This window comes from Plectropomus leopardus, chromosome 3, assembly GCF_026936395.1.
Source record: "Plectropomus leopardus strain MGB_pleo_1.0 chromosome 3, ASM2693639v1, whole genome shotgun sequence".
Taxonomy (NCBI): Eukaryota; Metazoa; Chordata; class Actinopteri; order Perciformes; family Serranidae; genus Plectropomus; species Plectropomus leopardus.
The window spans coordinates 24,325,271-24,338,194 of record NC_142178.1 but is presented as its reverse complement, the minus strand read 5'-3'; the positions used below and the strand labels follow the sequence as shown (position 1 = coordinate 24,338,194).

At 35.9% G+C, this 12,924-nt stretch overlaps 1 protein-coding gene across 4 annotated transcripts in view; it reads right to left on the bottom strand.

The window, feature by feature from the left end:
• fam13a (family with sequence similarity 13 member A) overlaps positions 1 to 12,924 on the bottom strand; it is a 69,917-nt gene that overhangs the window by 54,797 nt on the left and 2,196 nt on the right. For all 4 annotated transcript variants that reach the window (XM_042485050.2, XM_088075926.1, XM_088075925.1 and 1 more), the window contains exons 2-3: positions 7,865 to 8,060; positions 2,815 to 3,024 (exon numbers count right to left, since the gene is read on the bottom strand). In XM_042485050.2, coding sequence (XP_042340984.2) covers positions 2,815 to 3,024; positions 7,865 to 8,060 — 406 coding nt within the window. The remainder of the gene's footprint in view (positions 1 to 2,814; positions 3,025 to 7,864; positions 8,061 to 12,924) is intronic.

Below are 12,924 nucleotides of genomic sequence, written 5' to 3'. Positions count from 1 at the left end.
TCTCTTGATATGCTTGATATGCTGCCACAATTCATCAACAAATACTACCCACATTCTTATGATACATTAAAAAATCTTTAGTGAAACATAATCAAATTCTAATAGTTTTCCAGCTGGTCTCCAGCAGGCAGTGATAGCTCCATCCACTTGCTCTCTGTAATATCTAATGTTGAGTTGTGGTAACTATGTGAGTATTAGAGCAAAGAGCCTTAAAGTATGTTGATGCTATTACTCTGGATACATAATTGGGTCAGAGTTGGATAAACAGCTTCTGATCCTGAATGAATGAGTGACGCAAACGTGCGTGCTTTTACGTGAGTGTGTGCGTGTTTATGAACGTGGGAATGTGTGTGTACGTCTAATAATGGCTTACAGTGATCACAACTGCTCTTGTTGCCACTGAGTAAAGTTCAGATTGTGTGTGTGAGTGTGCACAAATTTGTTAAGTACATGGTCACTTGTGTTTTTGTGTGGAGGCTTGCAGATTTTAATCATTAGAGGTTGATCAAGTTTTTACAGGTCAGTGCATTAGACAAACTCACATTGAGGGATGGGAAAAAAAGACACATTTCATGCAATTTCACACATGTAGAGGCCACGTTAACAAAGAAGGTGCCATCAAAAGACACCAACATGAAGCCAAATATTCACAGGACCAAATCAGTGAAGAAAATTGCATGCACTGTTCATAAAGACTGAGACAAAGAGAGAGCAGAATTTATCGACTTTAAGGAGAGAAACTGAACACCGTACATATTTTTTGTTTTTGGGGTTTTTTTGCCAAAGAGATTACACTGACAATAAAGGAAGAACCAATGTCATTTATTTGATTTTTCTACAACAATATATAGATATTTAAAGTAAAAAGAAATACATAAGAAACCATGATGGCATTAAAAAACAATTTTGTTCGGCATTAACCAGAATTTACACACACACACACACACACACACACACACACACATATATAAATAAACAAACTAAGAGGTAACTTTTGGGGTTTGTATGACAAAGATGGATAAAGTTGTTGTACTGTATTGTACTATCTCAAAACAAATCAGTAAACTGAGCATATTCATGTTTTATTTTATGTTATATATGTACTTCTCAACTTGTACTACACAACAGGTGGAGAACCTTTGACTAACTAAAAATAATGTATGATGAGGCTTCTTTTAACTTTAATATAGAGATAAAATTACAAAATGGTATTTAAATAAATGCACTGTCTCATGTTAATAAATGTAATTGTATGAGTCAAGCAGTGTGTTACTGTCATGTCTTTGTATATGCATAGCTGACAGGTAGGATACACAGCTGCAAAAGTAAAGCATTCTTAATATTTGCTGCAGCCTAACAGAAATATATGGACTATATGTTGTGTCCTATACAGATATCAAAAGTTAACTGGCTAAGGGCACTGTAAGCTGTTATAACTACAATATGTGAACGAGAAAACCACTCGTGAGATATTATGTGATGACACTGAGAATCTGGACCTTGGAAAGCATGAACTGCCCATGTGAGAAAATTGTTTTGCCTTGACAGCTAAATTTTACTCAAAATAGGACAGCTTTTAATGGCTTTATTAGAAGCCGTGGGCCACTCTGCTACCAATTAGCAAGAAGAAATTGCTATTTTTATTATCAGTTATTTCTGAACTAACCAGTTCATCATTTGGGACATATAATGAAAATGAATGACAAATATTCATCACTGCTTCCCAGAGCTTAATGACATGTCTATAACCGGCCAATTTTTACCCTAAAGGGTATTCATTCAATTTAAAAAATAAACTGACAAACACAAAAATCCTCACATTCAAGACACTGTAATCATCAAATGTTTGAGATTTTTACTGGATAAATTAATAAACTGATTATATTTTTCAGTTGATCAAATAATCAAAAAAATACAATATGATACACTTCAAAAGTAAACATACTTTTAAACCCTATTGGTATTTTGGTTTACTTATTTACTTCAGGTCGCACTCTCACATAAGTCATACTATCCTTACTTCCATTGTTAACCTGATAAATGGATGACAATTTGCGCAAATATATTAGTCAATTTATGTGCATGTTTTGTTTTCTGAACTGTCAGTCATACTGCTAATCAGTCTGCAACCTTTGATGTTTTTAAATTTTTCAAATACTGGAAAAGTACACAAGAATCATTTTACTCTGTAGTTATGGACTTGCACCAAAGAGCAATTATCTAATGCAGTGTTTGGCCACAGGCCCTGAAAAATAGGCAGATATTCATGGGATCTATGCGGGAAAACCAAATACTGCTGCCAAAATGTGCACTCCCCTCCCATTAAACAGATTAAACCAGTGATAGAAGAGAGCGCGCGCGCGCGCACACACACACACACACACACACACACACTTTTCACCTGCCAAATCACTCCCTTTAACTTTTATGCCCTTCAAGATTATTAGCAAAAAACATGAGGTACATCACTCCTCTAGTAAAATAGACTCCCTCTCTTTCTCACACTCACACACACACACTTTGCAGTGCCTTCATATGATCTGCCTGGTGCAGATGACTGCAGTGCTAACAGTGCATTTCAGCGCACAAAGATAGCTTTGCCTCTCGTCCAATCAGAGTCATGACCCAAATATTCACAAAACTTGTGAGGGTATAAATATCACATGGTGGATTTGAGAAGTCATTTAGAAAAGATAGCACATGGTGGTGTAAAACTGTAAAAATGTACCTGCTTCTTGAGGACACAGAAACACACAACTGTTAAAAATAAGCACATGAGAAAGGATTGCAACAACAGAAATGGCTTTCTCTCACCTTGGTGGTACTGTATCAGTGCCTGTTGGACTGTTGAGTTCACCAGACCCACAGGCAGGTCCCTGAGGTACCGTTTGAGCAAGCTGGCCACTGTACACAAATCAGATTCAGAGAGAAGGTCCACATCCTCTCCACTCTCCAGCCGCTGTTTCAGGGTCTCCACAGCACGCACGCTACCATTCACCCTGAACAGACCTTCCTGATGCAAGGCTGGAAGGAAATCAGAGAAATACTGTAATTAACTAGTTTCAATATGAGCCAGTCTATCCATCAACTATTCAATTAGACTGCTAACGAGGGGTGAAATTTAATAACCTAGCCCCCTAAAAGTGGTCTTATTATCATATTTTCCATAAGTGCTTTAACAGTTTTACAACCAGCCTTTGGCTGGTTCCTTTTTTTTCAAATATTCATTTTAGGATTGTAATGTTGCTCTGAGCAACCTCAACAACTATCATGACTACTAACAGGCAACATCTTGTAATTTTATTCTGTTGATCTGTGCTACACACACAACATCTATTACATATCTGTCTGTCCTCGGAGAGTGATCCCTCCTCAATTGCCCTTCCGACTATTTCCCTGTTAAATTGTTTTCCAGGGGGGTAATTTTTCCTTATACCATATAAGGAGGCAGTCCAAGGACTGAGGAACATCATATGCTGTAAAGCCCTCTGAGGCAAACTGTTATTTGTAATATTGGGCTTTACAAATAAAACTGAATTGAAAATTGACCATCACTATAAAATGTGATAATGAATATTTTTTGTCTTCAGAGGATGATTTGCATCTCATGATCTGACCCCTTAATCTTTCATGTCGCACATGTTTTCTATCTCTAGCACCATCATCAGGCCAAAGTTTCAACTGGTAGCTTCATAATACAAAACTAACATTCAGATATACGACCTCTAGATAAGTTGGACATTTTATTCCTACTATGATGTAACAAACAGCGTATTTCTTCTACGCTTTTGTATTGTGGAGTGTAATAAACAATGGTGGAATGTAACTAAGTACATTTACTAAAGTACTGTACTTAAGTACAAATTTCAGGTAGGTAGACAGGTACTTAAGTCTTTTCTTTTATAACACTTTTTACTTTTACTCCACTACAATTCAGAAGGAAATATGTACTTTTTCCTTTATCAATTTGACAGCTTTAATTACTGGTTTACAAATTAAGATTTTTGCATTAAAAAAATACAAAAAGAGTATATATGATATGATGTTTTGTTATAAATTAAACTTCCCAACAGTTTATTGAAGTAAGTGAATACAAGTTAACTAACTTTTAACATTTTTGGGGTTTTTTTGAGTATTTTTTATTTTTCTGAATTGGGTACTTAAGCAACTATTTTAATAATATAAAAGTCTTATCCTTTCTTTGAAAAGTTATGAGTTTATTTAGTTTTATTTTTTCTTAAATGAGTACTTTAACAATTATTTTAATAAAGATATGTATTTTTTTCTAATTTGTTCTATATTTTTTAGTTTTTTGGGGGGGATTGTTTTTTTAATTTTGGACACTATTATTTCAATAAACATCTAAGTCATTTTCTTTATTTGGTTAGTTTTTATATGTATTCATTTATTTGATCTTTTTGAATTGGGTACTTTAACATTTCATACTTTAAGACAATTTTCCTGATTATAATCACTTTTACTTAAGCAAATTTCCAATGCAGGACTTTTATTTTTTAAGAGTTTCAGTGTGGTATTAGTGCTTCTAATTAAGTAGCCTAAAGTAACATTAACTGAACACTTTCTCCACCGCTGGTAAAAACACTGTACTTTTTTAACCTTGGACGTTAACGTGTGAACGTTTGAGGGGTTTCAAGCCCCAATTACTTTCTCAATAATAATACTGAAGTTATGCCAAATTATGCCTGCTTTTGGGTAAGTATTAAACGATGTAGCTAACGTCAGCCACAAACATCTTTTTACTTGCTAACACTAGCTTCTTGCTCGTGTGAACAATGCTAAAGAATAGCTATCTAACGAGAGATTTTGCTAACATTAACCTACTAACTAGTAGCCGTTATTACCGTAACTGGCAACGTCTTTCTTTAACGGAGAAATGGAAACGGTGGAAATAGTTGGAAATGGGAAAATGTACTAAATGAAGATAAATATCCTTACCTCTACAATGCCGCGGCTTCACGTCTGTAACTCAAATTTTATTTAAGGTTAGTCATTTTTAGCTAGCTATTGCCTTCAGCTGTGGACACCGGTGTTGCTGTAGTCTTCACGGCTACTACTAGATGTTAATAGAGAGTCGTGTTTTACTGATAGTACCTTTTTTTAAAACAAAAAAGGGTCGGTTGGTCCATATACAACGATAACACTAACTTGATATCAACTAATTTAAATGTTTTGATTTGGGTTTATTCGGTCTTTAATATAAAATGTCACTCGTTTAAAAAATTAACGGTTGAAAAATTCCTCACAGTTTGTGCGCAGTCATCTGGAACTACTTTGTGGACAAAGAAAATAGTTCCTATGAAGACAGTTGACACTGTGCTCTGTGAATTATCAAGCGCTAAATGGACATAGTTTCTAAATAGAGAGGTTTCATTTTATTATTTATTTATTCGTTAAATTATGTTTTCAGTACTCTAAGCACCTCGAAAAAATTGTATTGACTTCCACTGTATTATGGCGGAGGCAGAAACCTCAGGGATAGTTCTAAAAAGAAAGTGCAAACTCCGACCATACCAAGGGACTGTTCTTTATTTATGAGGAGGGAGGCATGTCAAATAACTGTGAAATGGTCCTCAAATTACAAGAAATTTGTGGATTAAGAAAATGATTTTTAAACACTAGGGAAAAGTGTTTCGGGAAAAAAACAAACAAAAAAAGCTAGGCAAAAGCTGTATTTAAAATGATCATAATTAAATATTTAATGTTATGTTAGGGAATTATAAATTTTAAGTACTTTCCGGGTCATTTGTTTGTTTGTTTGTTTGAATACTAATTTTCAGGTTTTCTTGTATTTTTTTCCACTAATTTCTTTCTAAATTTGGGATCATTTCTTTATTGCTCATTGCCTTCTTTTCATGTTTGAAAAAAAAAATAAAGCCAATTTGCTTCAGTTAAAAAGGGGTTAAATGGCTGTATTTGGTCTTTATTTTACAACATGACTCCACATACAGTCCGAACCCACCAGTTGGTTTGGACTTCATTTATTACAGCCAGAAACTGTAAAAACAGAAATAATCGTTGGATTTTTAAATGACAAATGACAATGGTATATCATGGGGGAAAAACCTCTTCTAAGTAAACAAACCTTCTTCTGTCACAAAAAAACTTAACCAAATCTAATCTTAAAATAGTGCTGTTTCATTCAAATCACTTTATTCTACATGTCTTGTTTAAAATTTGGCAGAAAATAAACCATTTGCACTAACCAACCAGCATGGATGAACAGTTTTTTTTTAACTCAAGGGCCAAGTTGTTTAAAAAACTTAATCTGGATCAAAATGACCCAGCTTTGCTATCCAGGATCAGCTAGTTCATCTTCTTTCGTAGTAGTTTTTCAAAGCAACATTGGATCAGATCACCCTAATCCAAATACAAGCTTTTCAAGACTACCAAATTCAGATTACCAGTGCTCTGAATGGGACTACACATCAACATGCAGACTACTGGCTCTGTAAAGAGCAGAAAGAATAGTCAGTGTGGTGTCATTTTAAGTGTTTTATTGGAAGAGACTGAAAAATCATGGGGGGTGCAACTGTTCGAAACTACTTTAATATTAAGTGAAAAATAAGCACTAGTAAGTAATTACAGTATCTCAAAGCATTTCATTTAAACTGATGTCTGTTAAGTCACTATCTGAGGTCAAACATAGGGGCCTGTAATTTAAGTGGCCGTGATGAAGGAGCTCTACTCCCTTGTACTGACATCTAGTGGTCCAACAAAAGAATTACAGGATATCATAATGTAGGTCAACACCAAGGTTAAGTTTAAACTTTTTAAGAACAAATTATATATACCTTGCATTTCGGGTGAGACACTTTGAAATGTTTGGATAGGTTTTTGCCACCATTCCAGTCATAATTGTAATCCTTCTTACTGAGCATGTAGTCTGCATGGATCAAGGTTAAAGTCATTGTCATTGGAACTGTGCTTCATTTATCAGAGTGGCTGAGGTATTACTAAGTTTTTTTTGTTGTTGTTGTTGTTTTTATATATGAGCCTCCCCGCATACAAATATATTTCCTAGAGCCACCCTGAGTGACTGCGGGAGAATGCATGTCCTTCTTTTCACCATAAGTAATGATATTTCACAGTTTCTGGCTATGATAAATACTGTTAATTTAGAGATTTGAAAAATAAATGCCTTTTAAACCCACGTTTTTGGGTTCTATGTGTATTTAATAAATACAAATACAACAATTTAAAGTTGAATGTTCCTCTCTTAAGCTGAATTTGACAGGGAAAAATACTATGGAAAAATTATGGAAAATTCATTGATAAAAATGTGTGGGGACTATGGTACTTGTAAGTATTGCGTTGTGGTTTTGTGCATGAGTAGTACATCGGGTTTCTTTTCTTTGGTATCGCACTTTATTTTTTCATTTTTTTTCTTTAAAATTGCCTTATGTTTCTCCTCCTTTATCATTCTATGAAAAACACTTTGTTTTTTGATTTACTTCTCCTTTTTCGTTGTCTGTGTTTGGGTAGGATTGGTGACTTCTCTTGTTACTGAATAAATGAGACGGTTTATTTACTTAGACGATATCACACAATTGGTGAAGTGGTTATAGTATATGAGTTGTATATATATCAGGCTACTTGTGAGATCTGAGGTTTAAAAATGTTAGATTTGCAATATATTGTATCATTTGGCCAAATCTGTGATGCCACTCGTTCTCAAAACCTCTCAAACTGGTATTATTTCTTTACCTCAAAAAATGACACCAGGGGAATTCAGAATGAGGCACTCAATTTTCCCTCTCATCATAATCAAAAAGCAGATTTGGAACTTGATAAAGCATTACAGTACTTTTTTGCCCTGTTCCTTTTCTGTTGTGTTTTTCCTCACCATGCTTGCGGAGATGCTCCACCATCCTCCGCAACACCAGAGGCACACCGTCCTCCACCAGTCCCTTCTCCTGTAGCTCAAACAGGGACACTCCAAACAGCTTGGTGTGTTTGGCTGTCTCTGTCCTTGGTCGCAGTATGGGGATCTGGACCATCTTCTTCATGTCTTCTTTAACCTGCACAGCTGTCTTGTTGTGCTGCAGGGAGAAGAGCAGAGAGCAGCAGTAAGCCACTGACACTACGGGCTCAAAGGGCAGCGCTGCAGGCGGCATCAGGTTAGACACCACAGAGGAAACACCTGTCCTGCAGGAAGGAGGCCCACTCTGCTCCGTGTACTAAAAGGTGTGTGGTGTCTATGTGGAGTCCATACATACACTATCATCCCGTCAAGCATTCAGAGGACAGAGTGTGCTTAGAGCTGGGAGGAAATGAGAGGGCTGGCCGTGCATGTGTTGCTACGACAAATATCAGGTTACCACGCAACACCTTTGGTTAAAGGCACTGTCAGAGTGACACACACACCTGCACAAACAGGTACTATGTACACACGTAAATGAATATGCCCAGGTGAGGTGCTGGCCAGATGACTTAAATTATGAATTTTAACTTGAATGGATAGTGTGCTGAGGCTGTTAAGAGCTGGACGCATTATTAGTCCAAATTCCAACATTTGGACCTGAAAGATGGCAGATAAAAAGGATTTACAGCAAAGATTTCTGAGGAACCACTGAGGGCCTTTCAGGAGTCTGTAAAGACTGTATGTGCACAGAGAGGGAGGCATGCAAGACTTGGCTCTTTGAACAGAAATGTCTTATAATCTCCTGGTGCAATGTGTGTGTGTGAGAGAGAGAGAGAGAGAGAGAGAGAGAGACTGAGTTTGTCTGTGCTCCATTGGTAGTAGAGGTACTTGGATCCTTTACTTAGGTAGAATTATAGTGTAGTATTAACAGCATACTATACTTACAAGTAAAAAGTTATCATCGTGCAAATTCTAATAATCTCTATTTACATAATATCGTGTAGATTGAAATACCTATTCTTTACTTTGGTATTTCTATTTTATGCTATTTTATACTTTTTTTACTCCACAAACCTAATTTGGCAATGGTCACTTGGCAATTTCAGATTATTAATACAAAAAATCATAAATTAACAAATAACTTCTGATGATGCTCCCCAGCAGTATATTAAGAGCCCGAAATCAGTCTTAACCTAATTAAATGCAACCTTAATGTCATGAACGCATTGATCCAACTATAATCAATAGATATCATATACCTGTATATGATTCTAAAAGGAGCTGTTCTGCGTAATGAGTACTTTTACTGTTGGTACTTTTACTATATTAGTATGCTATTACTTGTGTACTATGTTTTTGATACTGTGGTATTGCTACTTGTACTTAAGTGAAAGATCTGAGCAGCTGCTTGAGGTCCAGCTAATTTTAACACTTTATGTACTGTTGAGAAGATTAGTACTGAAGCATGTTGCTGCCATGTCAGAAAAAAATGGATCAGTATAATAGCACAGTGTAAAAAGTTTATTGTTCTACAAGATGTTTTAAACATTAGTACCACATACAAACTTATTACATTGAAACAAGAAACGTTTCTTATTGTAACAAACTATTTGTTTTGTTATAACATGAAAAATTTCACATACATCGTGATAACTTATATTCTTATGACAAGGAAAGGGTTATAAGTAGGGCTGCAAATTGTAAGCACTTTCCTTAAATCAATGATTGGTAAAATTAATGATAGATAAATCGAGTAATAGTTATTTTTTAAAACAACTTTGTATACACAAAATAATGCCAAATTTATTTTTATTCTCAATCAAAGCTCACAGCAACATACTGCATATACTTTAATAGCATTGCATAGCCTATCAATTGATAAATTTCATACGTTAAATTGAGTTCTTAATAACAATTAATCAATCTTTGATCATTTGTTATCATCCCTAGTCATAAAATGATAGCTTATTTAGTTGAAACAGGAAGCTTTTTGTGGTATAACATGATAGCCATCTAGAAAGATGTTCTAACACAATCAATAGTATTTTGTTACAGTTTAAATGACATAATGTGGAAATATCTTGTTTTAATGTGAAAACATCTTGTTAAAACAATAACATTTTCACGTTGTAACATGATACTGATCGCTTTTTATTTTTCTGCCATGGCAGCAACATATTGCCGTAGGTTAATACGAATCATACATGACATTTTCTAAACTTACTCTGTGTTGTTGTATGCAAAAACATTTGCAACTCTTAACTGTAGCCATCACATTACATATAATGGAGGAATAAGTTCAATATTTCCGTCTTAAATTTAGTGGAGTACTGAAATACTGAAGTAAAGTACAGGTATCTCAAAATTGTACAAAGGCATTTGAATATATATGTTCTTGGTTACTTTTCACAGCTGCTGTGCTCTCATTGCTGGTCTGTGCCCGTCCTCCTCAGTGGACAAACCTCATAAAGTCTGAGCGTCTATTTATTGTGTTAACCCACCAGCTGTTGAATATGTCCCATATGATAAGGCAAACAGGGCCACGTGTTGCCTCTGTCTCTGTGTACAGATGCACAGACTGTACAACACACACTCTTATTGTTTTTGTCTGACAGTAAACACTGAACACTAATTCATTTGACACATTTACAGTACAGAATATTGCACTTCTGCATGTGTTCAGTCAGTGTACCTATAAGAGCAAGAGAGTTAAGACGCACAGACCAGGCGCAGGAATCGGACACTGGGTGAGGAGGAAAAGACTTCCTGCACACGATCAGAGCAACATGGTTTTGGTCTGTATCCATAGCTACGACTACACCGTGTGACATCATTGTCGTTCCACAGTTCACTGCTTCAAATGGGTGAACTGACCCACACAGTGACATGAGAGGCCCCGGCTATGACTCTGTCAGACGTCCACAGTGACACAGTGGGTTAACCATGTATGAAAGGTAGCAGTGGGGGGTAAAAAGGAAGCACCACTGAGTTCATTCTCTCTGTGGCCAATTGTTTAGGCAGAATGGGTACGAGCATGTGCCACACTCAGATCAGCTGATTAAGAACCCAACTCACAGATGGAGCTAAGATGGCTAAGGACAGCAGATCTTTACCATGGCAGATGCTCTGGCAGTGCTAATACGACATGCATCTGACGGGCTTGTGCAGACAGTGTGTTAATGGTGAACTATCATGCTTTCTGACAGGTGCATAAAAATATGTCAGATGCACCTTCCTGATGAATGTGAAATGGTTATTAAGTACGCTTGAATTCTGATGCTTCATGCTCAGATGCTTCATGCTTCATGCAGCCTGAAAAGTAGCATCAACGAAATAAATCTAATGAATCTACCTTCTACCTTCTACTTACTGGGCTAAACTGCACCGACATTTTGTATTTTACTACTACTACTAATTATAATAATATACTGGGTGGGCCCTCGGTGTGAGAAGATGTTAGCAGACAGTAAATGATACACATTAAAAAAAGCTTTGGTTGTACTTAGAGCTAGATCATTAGTTTCAATCATTTTTAAGCAAAAATGTCACACATTTGCTGGTCCCAGCTGCATAAATGCAAGATATTGGAGCTTTTCTTCTTCATTTATGATAGTAAATGAAGAGTCTTTGGGTTTTCAACTGTCACTATATAAAAGAAGCATACTGACAATGGCACTCTGGGTATTGGGAAGAAGAAGAAGACGATTGATAACACAACTTAAATCATGATTGGGCTGGGCGATATGAAGAAAATTAAATATCCCGATATTTTTGACAAAATACCTTAATATCATTATTGCGATGCTACTGATATATGATATTGTAGGGTTGGATATTGGTGCTTTGACAAAATATCAATTATAATCATCAGTAATGCAGATATAATGACTTATTAATAACAATAATAGAACAGCTCAACAGTCCAGTAAGTTCACTTTGTTGTAATGTAGCTTTAAAACCAGGAAAGACAACACTGAAAGAATGTCATATCCAAAATCTATGACATTTATTTTCATATCAGGATAGAAAATCAGTGTATTGCACCCCTTTTAAAGTTGGGTGCACTTTATTTAATCATTATATAACTTTAGATAAAAAGCAATGGGTGAACATTTCAGGGCTGCAAACTTGCTCCAAACGATATTACTACTACTAATGCAGGTGTTCAAGAGTTAAGCCTGTCTGAGCTTTATCTGACAGTGATAGGCCTTAATGAACAGATGTCCCCTAAATCTGTCTTTACTATCATGCACACACACCCTCTCTTCTTGGTATTGAGCTATGCACAAAGACAGAAGAGGGACCAAGTCTAAGTACATCCAGGCAAAAATATTTAGGTGCAAGACAAAAAATACATCACTGCAAGGCACAGAGGAGGTCTGCACTCTGCAGGCTTCAAATATTTAGCTAATTTCTCTCTTTTTTCTTCTTTTAAAGGCAATATTTTAATATACAAGATCTTCCTCACACACAAAATCTGTCAAGTATTTTAGGTCTAACTTAACATTGGTTTTATCACTTTGCGTACACAGAGTCACCATCAACACACATGGGCCTACTATTCAAACAAACAAAATGCAAGTATTGTGACAGTGATCCAGTAAACCTGGTTGCACTTTTCACATGTAAGGCCCATTCTGACAAATTACCAATGACTTATCAAAAACAATTTATATATAATTTACTATGATGTAAGAAACCCCAAACAAGACCAAAATGAGAAAAACAGCCTCAACAATAGATATCTGAGAACAAAAAAGGCAGTTCATAAGTGATTAATACTGCAACCTGCAGTAACTGCAAGCAACCCTAGATTACCCTTAACTTACCCTAGGTTGTTATTATTCATGTAAATGACTTTGTTTTCAATGCATTCCTTTGGTGAATGAAGAATCCAGGCACGAAGAAGGTTCTTGATGAATAAAGTAATAGGGTGCCTTCTTTAACAACAGCAAAACTATATCAAAATGTCTGTTTAGGGGTGCCCTGTAGTTTATCCGGTGGAGCGGGCACCCCATGCACAAAGGCTATGTCGTTTACTT